The sequence below is a fragment of the Chiloscyllium punctatum genome, chromosome 4 (assembly GCF_047496795.1).
Source record: "Chiloscyllium punctatum isolate Juve2018m chromosome 4, sChiPun1.3, whole genome shotgun sequence".
Lineage (NCBI taxonomy): Eukaryota > Metazoa > Chordata > Chondrichthyes > Orectolobiformes > Hemiscylliidae > Chiloscyllium > Chiloscyllium punctatum.
The window spans coordinates 10,023,923-10,045,014 of record NC_092742.1 but is presented as its reverse complement, the minus strand read 5'-3'; the positions used below and the strand labels follow the sequence as shown (position 1 = coordinate 10,045,014).

At 40.5% G+C, this 21,092-nt stretch overlaps 1 protein-coding gene across 6 annotated transcripts in view; it reads right to left on the bottom strand.

Annotated features, from left to right (window-relative positions):
• Positions 1 to 4,338: 4,338 nt before the first annotated feature.
• The window catches only part of dicer1 (dicer 1, ribonuclease type III), a 184,127-nt gene continuing 167,373 nt past the window's right edge, over positions 4,339 to 21,092 (bottom strand). For all 6 annotated transcript variants that reach the window (XM_072568045.1, XM_072568044.1, XM_072568043.1 and 3 more), the window contains 5 exons: positions 17,023 to 17,929; positions 13,693 to 13,961; positions 9,399 to 9,561; positions 9,238 to 9,313; positions 4,339 to 7,544 (listed from right to left, as the gene is read on the bottom strand). In XM_072568045.1, coding sequence (XP_072424146.1) covers positions 7,379 to 7,544; positions 9,238 to 9,313; positions 9,399 to 9,561; positions 13,693 to 13,961; positions 17,023 to 17,929 — 1,581 coding nt within the window. In that variant the 3' untranslated portion in view covers positions 4,339 to 7,378. The remainder of the gene's footprint in view (positions 7,545 to 9,237; positions 9,314 to 9,398; positions 9,562 to 13,692; positions 13,962 to 17,022; positions 17,930 to 21,092) is intronic.

Sequence of the window (21,092 nt, the reverse complement as noted above, 5' to 3'; positions counted from 1 at the left end):
AGAATAGTGAGTGGATTGGAGGGGGGAAGCTTAAAGGTGGTAGTAGTCCCATCTATAAGCTGCCCTTGTTATTGAGCCATACAGGTCAGAAACAGACCCACCAGTTCAACCAGTCTACGCTGACCATGATCTCGAACTAAACTAGCCCTGCCTGCCTACGCTCGGCCCATATCTCTCCAAACATTTCTTATTCATGTACTTGCCTCAATGTCTTTTAAACATTGTACCCGCACCCACCACTTCCTCTAGAAGTTCATTCCACACACAAACTGTGTGTAAAAGAAATTGCCTCTCATATCTTTTTAAAATCTTTCTCTTCTCATCTTAAAAATATGCCCCCTAGTGTCAAAAGTTTTTCTGGATGGTAGTAGTCATGGATTTAGAAGGTGCTGTCTTAGGATCTCTGGTGAACTTCTGCAGTGTATCTTATAGATAGTACACAGTGCTGCTGCTGAGTATTGGTGGTAGAAACATAGAAAATATTTATACCATTCGAGCTCTCGAGCCCGTTCCACCATTCAACATGTTCATGGCTGATCAAAGTAATAGCCTAATTCTGCTTGTCCCCTGTATCCATTTAGCCACCAGAGCCATCTATTTCCTTGAAAATATAATATTTTGGCCTCAACCTCTTATTGTGGTAGTGACTTCCAAAGGCTCACCACTGAGCAAGAAAACTTCTCATTTCAGTCTGAAAAGATTTATCTCCATTCTCAAACTATGACCCCTAGTCCTGGAACCCCTAGTTCCACCACTGGGAACATACTTACTGCATCTAACCTTTTCATCCTGTTAGAATTTCAGGACGTTTCTATGAAATGCCCCCATATTGTTCTAATCCCTAGAGAATATAATTCTAACTGATTCAACCTCTCATCATGTCATTCCTGCCACTCCAGGAATCAATCTGGTAAATGTTTGCTGTACTCTCTTTATAGTAAGCGCATCCTTTCTCAGATGAGGAGACCAAAACTGCACAGAATACTCCAGGTGTGGCTTCACCAACGCCCTGTATAATTTTCATAGAATTCCTACAGTGTGGAAACAGGCCACTTGGCCCAACAAGTCCACACAATCCCTCCGCAGAGTAACCCACCCAGACCCATTTCCTTCTAATGCACCCAACACTATGGCAATTTGGTACGACCAATTCACCTGACCTGCACATCTTTTGGATTGTGGGAGGAAACCCATGCAGATACAGGAGAATGTGCAAACTCCACAGATGGTTGTTGGAATGGAGGCTGGAATCAAACCCGGGTCGCTGGTGCCATGAGGCACCAGTGCTAACCACCGAGGCACTGTGCTGCCATAAAGACTGTTTGATCTTTTCACTGATATTGACACCAGGACAGCTTTCACTAACAGTATCTGCACAGGTTTCACATTCATCTTCAATGGATGTTTTTTTTATTCATTCCGTGGATAAAGAAGTTGCTAGCTTGGCCAGCATTTCTTATTTGTCCCTAATTGCCCAGAGGGCAGTTTAGAGTCACCCACATTGCTGTGGGTCTGGAGTCACAATCGCCGCAAGGCATCCTTGTTCCTGTACTCAAGTCCCCTTGCTTTAAAGTCCATCATACAGTTTGCCTTTACTGCTTGCTGCATCTGCACACTTACTTTCAGTAGCTGGTGCACAGGGACATCAAGATTTTGTTGAGCACTTCCTTGTCTCAATTTACAGCCATTCAAATAATATTTATCTGCCTTCCTATTTTTGCTACCAAAGTGGGTAACCTCCTCTTTCTCCACATTATGCTGCATCTCCCATGCATCTGTCCACTAACTCAGCCTGCACTAAATCACACTGCAAAATCTGTGCATGCTCCTCACAGCTCACCCTTCCACCCAGCTTTATGTTATCTGCCAAATTCCTGAAACTAACCAAGCCAGGGCTCACTCACAGTTGGTTTAACAACTCTGGCAGTTACTCTGACTTTGGGAGCAACTACTAAATTTTGTTTCTTTTCATCCCTTTTCCCTTTGTGATTTTTTTTTAAAAAACCTCTGCCTCAGCTGAACAGCTCATTTTAACATGCAAAAAAAGAAGAAAAACTACTAGAAATCTCAGCAAGTCAGGCAACATCTTGAGGGGTCTGAATCTTATTTTTTTTTGGTTAAGTGTAAGCCACATCAGGTTATGATGGTGATTCTCACAAGAGCTTGTTACCAAACTCACTGCAGCTCTAATTCCTGATGAAGGGCTTTTGCCCAAAACGTCAATTTTCCTGCTCCTCGGATGCTGCCTGACCTGCTGTGCTTTTCCAGCGCTCTAATCTATTTCTGCCCTTATGGCAAAAGTCACCAGATTTCTGTCCCAACTTATCAGGTACCAGCATCTTTGAATGATTGGGGCCTGCTGACAGCCTTGATAAGCTCAAATTTGTGTCTGCTCAGAATAGCAAGACAGGACAGTCATAACGTGAACCTGGCATCTGTGGCTGAGGGGGGCATGAGTGCTGTATGCATCTAGATAAGCTCTAAATGAGCAGTGACAGTTAAAGAGCTGAGAGCTGCAGCCCAGTCCAGTCCATGAGGGGTGTATGCATTCCAGAGTGCAAAATGCTCATGATGCAGCATTACAATGTAGTCCAAGGTGCAACACTGAAATGCAGAAGTGTCTTGTTAAGTGGATCAGAGGGGTTCTAGTGCTAGCATGTGTCAGTACCGTTGTCCATGGATGTGAGCAGCTCTTGGTCGTTACCCATGAAGCAAACGTGAGCTGTTAGTATGTTATGTCCAGGTCTTTTAGACTAAGCGTTAAGTTAAATCAGTCAAGAACCCATTCTGGTTTCCATATCAAGTTTTCCCAGTCTAGTTTGTATGATATGTATAAACATAACCTATGACAAGTTACACTGTCAAAACAGCATTTCACAAGCAACAATGAGCGTCAATTGGGACCTTGCCACTGCCAGTCAACGTCACACCACTTCTAAAAAAAACATACAAGATATGGTTAGATGATCCTGATATAAAATGGGTCTCACTGAACATCCTCTGATTATGCCACCATCTTGCTATAGCTCACTTTGGTCAAATCCTCACAGGGTTCCATCTAATACTTCAAGTCAACATGACCTTTGTTCAGTACTAAAGAGAAACAGAATTGCAATAAAATGTAATGTTCAATCATTGGAAGTGGTTGGGGAGAGACAAGGCAGGAAGAGTAAAATGGAAGGCATGTGATCATGCAGATGGAGAGAGAAATTAAAGATTTTACAGCACAAAAAACCAGAGTGTAATAATAGGTGCAATAAAGAAACAGAATTTGTCTATTTGAGGCGTGAATGGCTAGATTGACCCCCTAAATGCAACACTAAAGAAAGAATGGAGACAAATTAACCAGGAAATCAAAACATATAGAACAAAATGGAGACAGAGGATATGATCTAAAATTTACCATGTAAAACAACTTAGCAGTAGCAAACCACAGACATCTTGACAATTTGCAAGGCACAACACTAGAGACAACTGATTTGGTGACTGACTTCAGTTGAATATCTTTTTCCCAGTGAGATCTAAGGAAGCAAATAATTTTATTTTGAGCGGGGTGAGGAGGATATGGGAGTTTGTCAGGTGTGTGCCATTTGACATTGCCAGAGGAAATGCAATAGATTGGCAATCTTCTTGCTCCTTGCAGAAGGCTACACGGTGACTGTGGAATGATGTGCAACACAAGCTGATCTGATGGATTTCTTCTCAAATTGAAGCTCCACACACAGTCCCTGGCCTTCTATATTACAGAAAGGAACATGAAGGTACAAAAGATTTACAACAATGCTACCAAAACTGATTCATTCTAATCTGGAAATATTGAAGAGGTTGGGCTAGTTTACTTCTCTCAGAAAGACATGATCCAATTAAGGTCTTTAAAATAACTAAATGGGGTTTGATAAAGCAGGCATAAACAAGGTGCTTCCATATGTGGGAGAGAAGAAAACCAGATGTCATAAACAAAAGTTATTAAAAACCTAACTAGGGAATTTTGAAAAACTCAGAACATGAACTCCCTACCTTGTGGTAAATGACATAGATGCATTTAAGGGCAAGTTAATAAGTACTTGAGAAACTGAAGAAAAAGAAAGTAATGCTGAGGTTAGAGGAATAGGGATGAGTGGGAGGAAGCACATGTGGAACTTGAGTAATGGCACTGACCAATCGGATCATCTTTTGTAAACTTCGTCAAGTAACCTACCAGTAACCGAGTAAAATAAGTTTCTCTCATCTCTTTAACTGTCAGGTTTCTCTGCTCACAGATGATAGTGTTGTTGAAAACACAAAAATGCTTTCTAAAGCTACTTTTGATACATACACTGAAATCACCAGGCTTCAAAATAATGAACAACCAGACCATACTTTATTGTAGATATTCAGCTACAATTACAAAAAGAAACTATTAAAAGGTAAAATTGTGATCCATAAGGTGCAGAATGCAAATCTCTGCAGCGAGTTTACAGTATGAATGAGATATATTCCATGTCCCTTAAAGACTGCTGCAGCATATGATGATGCACTTAATTTAGTTTCAATACATTTCGTATCCACTCCCATTCTGCTACAGGTGCTTTAAAATCACACTATTTACAGTACAGCAAACGCCTGCAAATACTCAAACGCCTCGCAAACACGCATTCTTTCTCTTCTTCCTTTAATAAATCACAGTTATCATTCTGCTACAAAATACCAACAAAACAATAAGTTTCTGCCACTGCTGCTGACCCGCTGATGCTATGAAGTTCGAGTGCATTAAAGTCATGTATTGTACAGTGAGTGAGGGACTGCAGGCACACAATAGATAGCAAGTTAATTATCTTTTACATAAAAAACCTTAGCAGTTATAACAGCAGCAAGGCCCAAACCGAAAATAAAAAAAATCATTGTTTCTGTTAAGCATATTAGCATATACATTTCTCGTTTGAAATGAGGTAAAGCATGGTGCCAAGTGCAATGCTTAAATCGTGCTACATGTATACAACAGCGAAGGGGACAAAAAAAAACTGTGTTTTGTGCCTCGACAAAGACAAGGAGGAATTAAACTGCAGCATTGATTAGGACTTTAAAGTAAATGTAGATTGTTCAGTTACAATGAAAAAAAAATGGTTTCACAATGAATGCACATGCCATAAATAACCTCACACTTCTGTTGATTGCAATAAAGTGTGATGCACTGTTAATACTGGAAATACTCCCAAACTTGTGGCACACTGTTTGACATAGCAGTTTTTGCCAAGTAAATTAAAAATAGATGTATACATAGATGAGTGCTCGCCTAGGTCTACGCCCACAGAATGAAAGATCTTTCTAACAAAATTAGGGTAATAACAGAGCATAAAAACAGATACAAATCCATCTTCTGTATCATGTTATGAATTAAAACGAGTTTATGCCAATCAGTAAGACAATACACATATGACAGAAGTATTAAAATCACTTATACATTTTTCAGCTTCTACTTTAAAAAGTACCCACTTATTAAAACTGATAAGTGGACAGAATAAATGACTTTACCTTTTCAAATAAAGTGAAAGGAAAAGGGACAGAATGGGATGCAAAAAAAAAAGGAACACCTCAACATACGTATTTCAAATTTCTATCTCCAACTCAAGAGACCAACAACAAAAAAAAGGCTAGCTCTTGAAATCTGAAGCATATCATGGTAGTCGGGTGGTGACGACTGCAGATAACTTGAAATAATTATTTAGAGTGTACTGGGATGAAATTCTCAAACAATTTTAAAAAAGTAAATTAAAAGAGGTATTATAGTTACAGTGCAAAAACAATTATTTTTTAAACATTTCAAGCATAATATAAAAACATAGCACCAAAATAAAACGAGAAATCAAAAACGCATGCAATTAAGAACTGAGGTATTTAAAGGGAAGAACGCCTAACTGGTAACTACTGAAAATGTAACTACAATTTTGAGCCGAGCCAAGTAGGATGCATCCTCTTTTTAAAAGCTTGAACGCTGAAGACTGATTAAACATGATCGTCTTTTGTCACAGGATTTCATTTTTCTTGCTTGTGCCGCTTTTGAAGAGAAAAACAAATGAAACTAATGGAACATGAATGCGCTTCTTCACAAACACAGCTTTGGTGTAAAAGTCAACTGTTAGGTGCTATAGACAGATGTTGAGGATAGTCATATGCATGTGTTGTACTCCTCTGCCTTTTTTTTTGTCTGTGTGCATTGTATATGCATGTACCATGTGTCTTGTATGCTGTATATATGCATGTACATGTACATTAACCCCCACCCCCTTAAAAATGGAAAGGTGCTCACATTAATTTAAAAAACCCTTTCATCTGTTCTTACAAAATTCTGCAGCATATATTTTGAATGATATGTCTAAAGTTGCTGTGTCTTGAATGTGACAGTTTCTGTACTGCACCATCTACTTCACGTTGCTTGCGTTTGGAAGCACCGCACTCACATTGTCAGCACAATGCACGCTTTCCCCAAAGACCACATAGTGTAAGTTTAGCTGCTTCTTGCATCAAAGAAAATTTTCAACACCTTGACTCTAAGTATCTGGAACCATTTAATCTGTATTAAAATATATGTGCAGCTACCTCTAGCTCTGCAATAAGTTACACAGCCACAGCTCCAAAAGAGGTCAGTCAAGGGCTGTGGTTAATTATCATACAATGTGTATTAAATGGGAATGTAAAATCAACTATAGAAATGTATCAAAAGGTTTAGGAAAAAAACAAGTGGGGTTACGTTCAATTAAGGCAAAACCCTTTTGATTAAATGCAAGAGACTCAATATGTGGCATTATGTTGAACAAATGCTACTGAAAATGCCAGTCGCTTTAAGTGGAACCTGTTCCTATTTAAATTAAGTGCAAAACAAGGATTGGAAATGCCATCTCAAAATGTGAAAGGATGACAAGGAAACAGGACAATACTGGCACACTCACTCGCTCTCTCTTACCAGCTCATACACAACAGTTTTACACACTGTGGCTGGACTGGCACTAGTGCACAGGTCGAGAATTTCAAGATTAGTAAAAATGTGCAATCTAATAACTAATCACTTTCCAGCATAAGCTTCCTGGCTCACTAAACAACAAGCAAAAGCTTCTATTCATAAAAAAAATTAAGTAAACATCATAGGGGACCTGACAACTGTTAAATGGTTGCAAAATGAATATAAAGCACTCTTGTGATTAATCTAGCAAAAGGAGGAGGGGGGCAGGATTGTGTTCGCGCAAGAACTTACTATAAACTACGATTAATCCTAAATTATACTACTGTAGTACAAACACTTTACACCTTCATAGAATGACTCTTTTGACCCAGACTTGTGTGGTATAACCTCAGGTGAGCTGATGAAGGGGCTGGGTTGGCCTGGAGGTTGGGAGAAAGGGTCTCAGCTATTCTGCAGTGGAGGCTGATTTGCCTTCAGGCTCCGTAGTGCTCTCCGGGCAGCTGCAGACTTGGCGATCCTGTAACTGCGGCCAACACCTTTGAACTTGCCTTTGCCAACCACCTCCACGGTGACACGGACTTTTCCGTCGTAAGTTCTTTCTGCAGGACTTCAAAAACAACAGAATTGACATTTTTAAAAAAAATTAGACATTTCAGCCAAATAAAAATTCACATATCAATTACAGAATGGTTAAACATTCCTATTCTTCAAAACAAGCAAAACTGATTATTACAAGTTTTACAATCCTGCTTGCTATCTGTCAAAATCAATAACTATATAAATATGTACAAATATTGACAGATGGAGTGAAGAAAGCATGCATTAAATTTGCCTTCAACATCTGTGGCTTGCCTCTTGATCAGAAAATTATAGGTTTGAAATTTAGCTCTCTCCTAACTTCAAGTTAACCAGGTAAAGTTGAAATAAATGCCTTCCAGGTGCACTGTCCTTAACAAAGGTATTGCTATAACTTGTACTTTATACGTTTCCAATGACACACACATTCTAATTCAACAGCTATCTGCTCAGGATGACTTATGGACAGATGAGTTCCAGCAGACAAACTGCACTTCTTGCCTAGACTGCTGACACAGGTTTGGGAAATTATAAGCTCTTCATTACCACGGAGACTAAGTTGACTCCTAACACTGTGGAGTTGATTGGGGGTGAAAGAAGAGAGAGAACTAAAGCTGGAAATTAATGCGACCAGCAGTATGGTGAAATATTTTGCAGACAGTGATCATAACTCCATTAGATTCAAGGTTGTTACAGAAAAGGAAAAGGAACAGGATGGGCCTGAAATTAAAGTTCTCAACTGGGCAAAGGCTGATTTTAATAAGATCAGATATAATTTGGCTAGAGTGGACTGGGAGTTGATACTTTTAAGTCTGTTTGTAAAAGAGCAGTGGAATTATGCAAGTAGGAAATGGAGAGCTCAAGGCCAACATGTACCAATAAAGGTAAAGGGTAGGACAAACAAATTCAGTAAACCCTGGACATCAAGGGATAAATTGGATAAAGAGAAAAAGGGAGGCTTATGGCAGATACCAAGGGCTCAAAATAGAACAAGCCCAAGGGAATACAGTTTATGCAAGGCAAAACAAAAAAGGGGACACAAAAGAATAATTGCAGGTAAAATGAAACTCCTAATTTATTTCACAAGTACATGAAGGGTAAAAGGATAACTAGGAAAGTAGTACAGCCCACTAAGGACCACTGTGTAACTTCTGAGGGAAACAGAAAGACGTAGGTACAGATCCAAGTGAATTCTGTGTGTTGGTATTCACGAGTGAGAGGTTCATGTGGATACAGAAGTCAGGGCGAAGGTCAGAGACATTTTTAAAAATTTGCACAGACAGAGGGGAGGGTCTGAATGGTCCCTGTGCTCTTTTCCATGTGTGCAGGTAAGTCACCAAGACACCCTAATAAATTACGTGAAAGACCCCTCAGCAATTTAGAATACTTTGCACTGTTAGGTGTTTCTCCTTGTTCAAACTGGATGTTGATATTCTTGATAACTTAGACTGGATTTATTGCAACAACACAAACATTGCATATTTAATTTCTTCTCTGGTCACAGAGCTCAACTATCTTTGAAAGAGCTAAAGTGAATCTCCAAGAAAAGAAAAACGCACAGCATTCAAAACAGAAAACTGATGATCTGGGTGGAACACTACCCGGTCACATGAGATCTAGGTGAAACACTACCCGATCCCCTCTTTCACACACTAGTGTACCTGCTAAATATTTTGAGCCACTTTTCTTACCCATTCCTCAAGGATGTTTTGTCCACTCCTTACCTGAACTTGGCAGTCTCTGGCTCCATCTCCAACAACTCACGAACAGGGGAACGGGGTACATTTGCTGAAAATTTCTCTAAAATATGAAACACGTTGAGGTATTAGCAACTTAGTCAAAGCAACAAGGGAAATGGTAAGGGGAGAACAATAAGGACGACTACCTATCAAGGGTCTCATCATGGGGTAATAGACTTGCCAAACTGTTTCCAAGGACATCCTGCTATCCATGTAGATGGCACCGGCAAGAGATTCAAATATATCTCCCATGGCCTTCGGAACCTCAATATCTTCTTCCTTTTCTTCATCTTCTTCAGATCTTCTTAGCTTTTATAATAAATAAATTAGTACATTAAACATTCAGAAGAACTTTGTTAAATCAGGGCATAGATTGGAAAAAGGAACAGCAAGAACAGGAGATGTAGTGAGTGACTATTGATGAATTCGGAAATGGTTAGAATAGCAAAATGATTCAGCCTAAGATTTTCATAAAACAAGAGTCACCAGACTTGAAATGCTGACTGTTTTCTCCTGACAGATGCTGCCAGACCTGCTGAGTTTTGCCAGCAATTCCTGATCTAGAACTACATTGTCCTTCCTTCATTGTTCCTGGGTCAAAAACCTGCAACTTCTTCAGCACTATGGGTGTACCTATTCAACAGACTGTAGTTTAAGATAGCATCTCACCATCACCTTCAAGAGTAATTAGGGATGGGCAATAAATACTGCTCTAGCCATTGTTGCCCACAGCCCATGAAAGAATAATTGTAAAAATGCCAATAAATAGGGTGTTACTGTGTGCAAATTAGCTGCTGAATTTCCTAAATTACAAGAAATCATATTTTAAGTCCACTTTGCTGGCTGTAACAGGTTTTGAAATTCCAGTGGTCATGAAATGTACCATATATCTGAGAATGCTTAGACTTCCTCATAATAAGGCATAGAGTCAATTACTCCAAGTTGCACGTATTCGCTATTCGTCAGAGAGTGCTCCCTTCAAATTGCTATAAGAGTCTACCCCAGGTCACATGAAGCCGAAAATGCCAAACATTTGTCTCAACCACAAACTGTTGTGACATGATTTTAGGTGCCTTACTATGCTCCATCCGCATAAACTCCAGTTAAGCTAAAATCTTGTTACCGAGTTTGGAGAAGATTTGTAGCCGAGGTTGAGGTTCTGGATGTAAGTTTGCTCGCTGAGCTGGAAGGTTCATTTCCAGACATTTCGTCACCCTACTAGGTAACATCTTCAGTGGGCCTCTGGGCGAAGCACTGCTGATAATTCCTGCTTTCCATTTATATGTTTGGGTTGGTGATGTCATTTCCTGCTGTAATGTCAAATCATGTTCTTTTTCTCAGGGGGTGGTAGTTGGGGCTTAACTCGATGTATTTGTTGATGGAGTTCCATGCTTTCAGGAATTCTTGCGCGTGTCTGTTTGGCTTGTCCTTGGGTGGATGTGTTGTCCCAGTCGGAGTGGTGTCCTTCCTTATCTGTATGTATGGATGAGAGAGAGAGGGTCGTGTCGTTTTGTGGCTAGTTTTCTGCCTGTTTGTCCAATGTAGTGTTTGTTACAGTGCTTGCACAGTGTTTTGTGAATGACATTAGTTTTGCTTGTTGCCTGAATAGGGTCTTTGAAGTTCATTAGCTGCTGTCTTAGTGTGTTTGTGGGCGACCAAGATACCAAGCGGTTTGAGTAGTCTGGCAGTCATTTCAGAGACGTCTTTTGATGTAGAAACCCTACCCACTCTCCCCTACATCGAAGACATCTCAAAAATGACTATCAGAATACTCAGACCCCTTGGCATCATGGTAGCTCACAAACCCATCAACAAACTAAAACAGCAGCTAATGAACTTCAAAGACCCTATACAGACAATGAGCAAAACTAATGTCATTTACAAAATACTGTGCAAGAACTGTAACAAACATTACATTGGACAAACAGGTAGAAAACTAGCCATCAGGATACATGAACATCAATTAGCCACAAAACAACATGACCTTCTCTCACTAGTAGTCTTACATACAGATAAGGAAGGACACCACTTCGACTAGGACAATACATCCATCTTAGGACAAGCCAAACAGAGACATGCGCAAGAATTCCGAGAAGGATGGCATTCCGACCGGAACTCTATCGATAAACACATTGAGTTAGACCCCACCCACCACCCCCTGAGAAAAACGAACAGGAAATGACATCACTACAGGAAATGACATGACAAACCCAAACATATAAATAGAAAGCAAGAATTATCAGCAATGCTTCACCCGGATGCCCACTGAAGACGTCTGGAAATGAACCTTCCAGCTCAGCAAGCAAACCTACGTGCTAAAACCTTGTTGCCCACATCTTATCCCACTTTGCCTTTATGCAATACAAACTGACCTACTTTGGAGTGTGGATGGCCAACATTTGAAGGCTACATCCTCATTTTTATATATTTTTAAAGTTGCATTTGGGAAAAGGTTTGTTGGTATGCCTAGCATTTATTGTCTATCCCTAATTGCCCTGAAGAAATTAGTAATGAACCACATTCTCAATTTGTTGCTAGCTATCTGGTGTAACCAGACACAGTCTGAGACCTGCAGCAACTTTGTACAAATGAAATGCCTTACTAAGCCATTCAGAGGGCAGTCAGGAATGAAGTAAATTGCTGTGGGTCTGTTGTCAACACACCAGGCCTGGTCAACTTTGCAGATTTCATCACCCGCAAGACATTAGTGAACCACATTACCAGATTGTCATTTTAAAAAACTCATGATCATTAGAAATTAGACGAGAACTTTATTCCAGATTTTATTAAGTAAGTAAACTTGAATTCCCCTCGCCACTGTGACAGGATGTGATCATGCCTGTTAATGGAGTCTGGATTTCTATCAATCTACTGTCACTTTTAATTCCTTCCTGGTTTCACCCCAACATTTTCTTGCAATTTTACTACCATGCCATAAGACCATTAGAGAAAAGAGCAGAATTAGACCATTTGGGCCATAGAGTCAACCATGGCTGATATGTTTCTCAACTCCTTTCACCTGCCTTCTTCCTGTAACCCTTGATCCCCATACTAATCAAGAACCTATCATTGTTGTCAATACATTCAATGACTTGGCCTACACAGCCCCCTACAGCAATGAGTTCTAAAATGTTACCGCCCTTTGACTGAAGAAATTCCTCATCATCTCAACTTTAACAGGGACTCTGACGCTGGGCCCTCAGATCCTAGTCTCTCCTACAAGTGGAAACATCTTCTCTACATTCACTCTATCCAGGCTTCTCAGTATTTTCTAAGTTTCAATCAGATTGCTCCTTATGCTCCTAAACTCCGAGTACAGACCCAGAATCCTCAACCGCTCCTCATATGATAAGCCCTTCATCCCATATATCAATTCTTGTGAACCTCCTCTAGACTACTTACACCATTTGATCCTCTCACTTCGGTCTCAATTGTATAATTTCTCCTCTCATTTAACAAGAGATGGACTTAAATTGCCCTCTCCACACCTCTACCTTTTTGTTTAACCCTCCTTTTAAGGTCTTTGTTAAATCTGGGAGCTACCCCAACTTCAACTGCATTTGCCTTTAAATGCATGTTTCTTTAATACTTCAGTGAACGATGCTGAGAAGTTTTCTTATATCAATGCAAACTGGAAAGGGAATATATTCTCTTGAGTAATGTGGATAGTGCTGGGCAGTTAGTTATAAAGGCAAGACTTGAGGAGGCAGGACTTTTTGCAGTGAAGTTGAGAGAGGATTAGATTAGATTACTTAGTGAGGAAACAGGCCCTTCGGCCCAACAAGTCCACACTGACCCACCGAAGTGAAACCCACCCAAACCCCTACATTTACCCCTTCACCTAACACTACGGGCAATTTAGCACGGCCAATTCACCTGACCTGCACATCTTTGGACTATGGAAGGAAACTGGAGCACCCGGAGGGAACCCATGTAGACACGGGGAGAATGTGCAAACTCCACACAGTCAGTCGCCTGAGGCGGGAATTGAACCCGGGTCTCTGGCGCTGTGAGGACTTTAAACATTATGAAGATTATAAGCTAAATATTAAACTACTGATCAAAAAGACAGCAAATGCATATGAATTTAATATGCAACTTCATAGAACCAATTAAAGGAGAGAAGAGATAAAATTAGATACTGAGAGATAAGAATGATTTGTGGCAGAGAATTGCCCAAAGTGGAAGTACATTCCGTAATGTATTAGAGTAGGGAATGAGGTAACCAAAATAGAAATTGCTGGGAAAGCTCAGCAGGTCTGGCAGCATCTGTGGACAGACATCAGAGTTAACATTCCAGGTTGAGTGACCCTTCCTCAGAACTGGAATGAGATGATTGCTCCAACTTGTGCAGTTCTGAGTACCCCTCAAACCAGACCCTCTTATGGAGTTGTAGCTCTCTTTAACAGGTTAGTGGAAGATCAAAATGCAGAGACTAACCTCAGAGTCCATTCCTTGCATCTCATTCTTTTCTAACTGGAACTGAACAAAGTCATCTATAACATGGAACAACTCAGGTGAGATGGCTTTGAAGTATTTGTGATAGTCATACTTCACAGCTAAAGAAGCAAAGATGGTGTTGTTCACAAGAGCAGAGCGCAGGTCAGTCAACACTCCAGGAGAATGCTGCCGGGGATCTTCGTAAAGGTGCTTGGTTATGAGGTAGTCCAAAATTGCATCTCCAAGGAATTCCAACCGCTGGTAACAATCTACAAAAAAGGTTTTTAAAAATTATTCTAAAATAGTCTAAAATAAGTTGTTTGAGAAAAGTCCATTGGATCTTGCTTGGATTTCTATTGTAGGAAAAGTTTCCTGCTACTTTCCTGATGTACAAAATTGGAACTAAAATGCCAATTTTAAAATTCACACACAATGACAGTTAAAATCTTAAGTGCTTCCTTCTTCACCCTCAATTAAAAAGTGGTTATTTGTCCAATAGGTTTTCTGCAGACACAGGTCAACAAATATTTCTCTGTAATGTCATTAACACATGGTGGGGTAATAAACTTTCAGTAACTTAGCAATGACTTTAGACAAGAGTCCAAATTCTCTCTTCAACTATTCTCATACAACTGACCTTCTGCAGTTTCAGAACTCACTTCCATGAAAAAGACCCCTGCCTGCTGATTTCAATTGTTGTTCTTCAGACATGGTCAGAAATTACATGACACCAGGTTGCTGGCAGGTGGGACTAGATTGGGTTGGGATATCTGGTCAGCATGGATGGGTTGGTTTGTTTCCGTGCTGTACATCTCTATGACTCTATAATCCAACAAATTTATTTGAAATCACAAGCTTTTGGAGTGTGGCCCCTCTGTCAGGTGAAGTGAGAAAGCAGCATACAGAATACATGAGCAGAGAGATCAAGGTCAGAGATCAAAAGAAATCATACACTGGTGTGAATGGAGTGTTGGATAATAAGTCTCTGCAGGTGACCAAAAGTGCTAGACAGTGAAAAAGAAGTGTCAACAACTGAAAAACAAGCTAACAGATGACCTTTAATCCAATTAAATGAGGCAGAGAGATAATTACAAAAAAGTAAAAAGTAAGGTGGTACTGGAGACACACCCAAAGACTGGAATAACATGGAACAAAATCAGAAGCCGCTGGAAAAGCCCAAGAGGTCTGGCAGCATCTGTGAAGAAAAACCAGAGGAAAGGTCACCGGACCTGAAATGTTAACTCTAATTTTTTTTCCACAGATATCACCAGACCCACTGAGCACCCCCAGCAACCCCTGCTGGGCTTTTTCAGCATCTCCTGTTTTTGTTCCATGTCATATTCTAGTCATCTGGTTTGTTTCCAGCATCATGTTATTCTCAATTTTTGTAATTATCTCTCAGTCTCATTTAATCGGAATAAACGTTATCCCTTCACTTGGTGTGAGTAAAGTTTCAACAGCTGAATAATTTGCATGATCTTTTGATCTCTCTGCCTATAAATTCTGTATTCTGTGTGCTTCACACTCACCTCAACTGACAAAGAGGCTATGTGCCATGAGCTATCAAATAAACTTGTTGGACTATAACCTAGTGTCATGTGATTTTGGACTTTGTTCAACCAATCCAACATGGGCAACTCCACATCTTCAGACATGGGCATGGAGTCGGTTTTACATTTTTCAATCCAGCACGAAATGGCTTCCAGGGATATTCCAGTTAAGAGTCAACCGCACTCGTGGGGGTTTGGAGTCTCATGGAGGCATGGCAGGGTAGGAAGAAGGATTCTTTTTATTTAATACACATTGGACATGGACATTGCTGGCTGGGCCTGCACTTATTATTTATCCCTAGTTGCCCTCGAGGGGATAGTGGTCAGCTGTCTTCTTGAACTGTTGCAGTCCGTGTGCTTTAGTTAAATACAATATGCCATCAGGGAGGGAATTCTAGGTTTTCAACCCAATGACACTGAAGGAACAGCAATATATATTCGAGAGAGGGTGGTCACTGTCTTGAAGGTGAACTTGCAGATGGTGTTGTTCTCCTGTATCTGCTGCCTTTGTTATTCTAGATGGTGGTGGTGCTATCTGAAGATGTTTGGTAAAATTCTGCAGGGCATTTTGTATATAGTACACACAGCTGCTACTGAGGATTGGTTGTGGAGTCAATGAATGGCAGCACAGCCACAAACAATCAAGGGGGCTGCCTTGTCCTAGATGGTGTCAAGCTTCTCAAGTGTCGTCGGAACTGCACTCATTCGGGCAAATGGGGAGTATTCCATCACATTCCTTACCTGCCCTTGAAGATGGACAGGCTTTAGGGAGTCAGGTGGTGTGTTACTTGCTATATCATTCCTCACTTCTGACCTGCTCTTGTAACCACTGTATTTACATAGCTACCCTAGATCATTTTCTGGTAAATGGTAATCCCGAGGATGTTGACAGTGGGGGACTGAGTGATGGTAATGCCAATAAATGCCAAGGGACGGTGGTCAAATTGTCCCTTAAGAGATAGTCATTGACTGGCATTTGTGTATTGCAAACGTTATCACTTGTTACCCCAAACCTGGATGGTTTGACATGGACTATAGTATCTGAGGAGTTGTTGATGGTGAATATTATGCAATCATCAATGAACATCCTCACTTCTATCCTTACGGAGGATGGAAGGTCATTAATGAAGAAGTAGTTGAAGATAACGGAGACTAAGACAATATGCTAAGGAACTCCTTCCTTGAAGGACATTTGTACATGCAGGTTGGTTGGATAAACCAAGGCATTCTACCATTCAAACAGCCTTAAAACAAAATAAATCATGCACCTCACGGATTCTAATACCCAATTCTTCAGGTGTTTGTTCAGACCAAATTACAATTTGCATGAACTCAAATGAAATGGTTACCTCAACCCAAGATGATCTTCAATTTGCACATGCTACCATCATAATGGCCACATTAGCTGAATATTCCCTTTAAATGTCATTCTCAAAACTGTTTATGCTGTTTAGTTACTGTTTTCCTGATCATCTAATTTCAGCAATACCTTTCTTCTGACTCTAAAAATTTCAGTCACCTACAACACAATCTCTATTGCCAATGACCCAGGTACTCCATCGATTTTCTTATGCCCACCGTAACCAATGAAGATAAAACTCTCAGATCACAAATCCCACAGCAAACCACCACTAATTCCAACCCAATTTCACAGTCCTTCTGACAGTCTCCTGTGACAAAGTAAGACCCTGAAATGTACTCTCTTTCTCTACAAATACTGGTAGACCAGCTGACTACATTAAGCATTTATTGTTGCCTACAGGAATTGGCAGGGCTTTACCTGTGATTGTATTGTAGTGGTAGGAGGCATGGGTAAATGCCTGTAAAAGATACGCCTTGTTCTTGAACCTATAGTTTATTTTCTTCTCAAAGTTTTCATAGCCTGATATTAAATGGCCCAGGGTCCTATCAGCATCTGGGTGATCGAACATACATCTAGGAGGAATCTGAAGATGTCCATATTCTAGGTCTTTGCAAGAAGGGGATTTCAAAGTGGATGAAAGAGGAGGGGTTTCAGTGCCTGTCTGAGAGTTTAGATCAAAGGCACTCTGTTCCTCAGGTAGGATCTTTTTGTTGACAAGCTTTTCTTCTGCTGGGAGGACTTTCAAACCCAATGAGCAGAGAAACAGCTGGGCAGCTCTTTCACCACAGCTAGTTAGGTAGCAGCCCAACAAAGCCTCTACGCAATCAGCAATGCTCTTATCCGCTATGCACTGCTCAGTGTGCAAGTCATAAGAGATGGACTGCTTGCCAGTATCAACACCGCCATTCTCTTCAGATGGGTTCCAGAATCCCACAACAAAATCATCTTCATCTATAGCCTTACTAGGGTCAAGGTAGCACATAGCATCCCAGGAGCTGTAGTCAAATTCATCACAATCGGAGGATGAATGACCGTTTCCTGATGCAGATTTTTTGGGAGGTTTCCACTCATAGCTTGCATCATTGGGTGGGAAAGCAGGAAGAGAGATCTTTTTTCCAAAAGCCCCAGAGCCCATGAGCATATTGTCGATGAATTTAATGTGCTCCTGATCATACTCGGAGAAGTCATCATCATATTCTGCTTCCTCCTTCTGTGCCCTCCACATCAAATCTTCACGGAAATCAGGGTCATCGTCCTCCTCTTCCTCCTCCTCCTCATCATCATCCAAATAAGAATCACCATTAGCCACTTGATCGGTTTCTGTCTAAAAGAAAATTTCAAGATTAGACATTGTGCATCGTCTCTTCATAATGCCCCGAGTTTCGATTTCGTGCAGCCTGGACTTGCATGCAATCATTACAAGAATCTGGATCACTGGGTCCACTTAATCATGGGAGAGATCCGTGTCACTCTCCTGATACCAAAAAGTTGGCAGATGGAACAGGATTCCCAACTGCATGTCAACAATTGACTTATTAATGATACAAATATCCCTGAAGCCACTGCAATTGAATGTGGCTTAATGATTATCAGAAGCCACACAGCCAACCAAGGCCCAATTGGGGGGTCTGGGTGAGAGAAGGAAGAAATAAAACCACTCAAAACTAAATCCCCTGCCCTTTTGTCTGTATTTGTTCACTTCCCCACCACAACATTCATATTCCATACGTGGGTTATACCTCAAGATCAAGAAAAACTTGATAGGCTGGGACATTTTTCCCATTGGAGTGTAGGAGATGGAGGGGCGATCTGATGGAAATTTATAAAATAATGAGGTATGGAAACAGTTAATGCTCATTGTCTTTTCCTTAGGATGGGGGATTTCAAGACAAGGGGGTACATTTTTAAGGCGAAAGGAGAGAAATTTTAAAAAGACATGAGGCAATTTTTTTGTTTTACATAGAAGGTGGTTCACGTGTGGAATAAACCTCCTGAGGAAGTGGTGGATGCTGGTACAATTACAACATTTAAAACACATTTGGATAGATACAGGAAGGAAAGGTTTGGAGGGATATGGGCCAGAAGCAGGCAGGTTTACTTTGGGATTATGTTCTGCACCAACTGGTTGGACTGAACAGCCTGTTTCCATGCAGTATGACTCTATCACCAACATGCTGTTGGGACCAAGTCTGTTAGGATCAATCTCAGGACAGAGATCAAAAGCCTCTTACGCATTCATGAAATGAATACAACACCCAAACAGATCATCTAGCTGGTCAATTCACTTATGGCCCATTCTGACAGCTACTTGGCAAGTCCCATTCCCTTGCCTTTTCTCAACAGTATTGAAAATGCTTTCACCTTGAGATAATCATTCAATTCTTTCATAAACTAGGATTAAATCTGCTTGTAACACACACACACACACGAGATGTATTCCTAATTTAACTACTGTTCTATAACATAAGGACATAATGAGTCAACAGTTGTTTATTCTATAGCATGAGTCAGGGTGTGCAGTCAACTGATTCCTAAAGTGACTGACCTCAGATATACAAATAAATAATAAAATCTGTTTATCGGAAATTTTCTGCACATTCCATGAAATTGGAGTAACACAAAAAGGTTGCAGACTCAGTAAATTATATTCACGTAACTTATTAGAGAAGTAAAGTAACCAAACATTTCACACATGAAAAAAAAGTGAAAGTTGAAATTAAGAAGTGAACAAAAACAGTTGGAGATTTTCAGGTTTTTAAGAGATGACAAATGTAAAAGAGGAAGGGATTTTCAAGATGGAGTGTGATACTTCCAAGGTTGATGAAGGCTGTTACCAGTAGATGGGTGGAGTGCAGAGCAACAGCAACAGTGAGTGAGTATGTGACTGCAGTGGAATGAAGTTGTGAGAAGCTTTGTAAATCAAGGATTTCAATTTATTCTGCTAGATAGGGACAAATCAGGGAGTTGTTGGGCAAGTGGTAAATAATATAAGGCAACTGTGGATTTCAGATGAGTTATAATGGCACAGGCATGAGTGAATCCTTAAACTGCATTGGAGATCATACATTGTAGAGAATGGAGAATTCCTAAAGATATCCAGTACTTTGGGACATTTTGCTACATTAAGGGGATTACATAAATTAAGTTGATGAGGGTGGAGAAGATTGGCAGCTTAGTTCTGAGTGGGAGAAGACAGTGAATTAGCACAAAATATCCAAGAAGCCATTCATTACTAGTTCAAAGGTAGATATTATATTCACTGTTTGTTATCACCAACCTCAAAAACATAAGAAATAGGAAGAGTAGGCCCCATGAGCTAAATGCAACAAGATTGCAGCGAATTGCATTTAGACCTCAACTCTACTTTCCTGCCTACTCCCACACCCATTCCACTGGCGACCTAATCTCCACTGCTCGCCGGGGAAGAGAATTACAAAGATTACAACTCATCCAGAAGCAGAAATTCCTCCTCAGTGTCTTAAATGGGAGACCTCTCACTCAAACTATACTCCAGCTCTAGATTCCTCCAATAAAGGGCGGCACGGTGGCACAGTGGTTAGCACTGCTGCCTCACAGCGCCTGAGACCCGGGTTCAATTCCCACCTCAGGCGACTGACTGTGTGGAGTTTGCACGTTCTCCCCGTGTCTGCGTGGGTTTCCTCCAGGTGCTCCGGTTTCCTCCCACAGTCCAAAGATGTGCAGGCCAGGTGAATTGGCCATGCTAAATTGCCCATAGTGTTAGGTAAGGGGTAAATGTAAATGTAGATGTAGGGGTATGGGTGGGTTACACTTCGGCGGGGCGGTGTGGACTTGTTGGGCCGAAGGGCCTGTTTCCACACTGTAAGTAATCTAATCTAATCTAATCTAATCTAATCATTCTCTCAGCACCTACCTTGTTAAGTTTCTTCAGAATATATTTTAAGATCACCTTTTATTTGTCTAAGCTGCAATAAATATTGGCCTAATTCAAAAAGACAACATGAGTATCCTAGAAATCGTCCTAGTGAATTTTATGTGGTCTGCTTCCAATTTATCAGATCCTTAAATAAATGGTCCAAAACTGTACCCAGTTGCAGTCTCACCATTTTTATGTATAGCTGCATCAAGACTCCCCTACTTTTATATTTCAGCAGTTTTGCAAAAAGCTCTACATTTCACGTGCCTTACAAATTATTTGCTGCACTTGCATGCTAATGTTTTGTAATACAGGCATGATGAAGCCAAATTCTCAGCATTGACACACTTTGCAATTCTCATATCAATTGAAATAATATTCTGATTTACTATTCCTCCAAACTGGACCATCTCATTACCCACATTATACTCCATTTGCCAAATTACAGCCCACTCACTTAACATATATTTTTGTCATCCTCATAACTTGCCTTCCTTTCCATCTTTGCATCATTAGCAAAGATGACTTCAATACAGTTGGCCCCTTCATCCAAATCATCAGCACAGGTCAGAGAGAGTTTAGGCACCAGCAC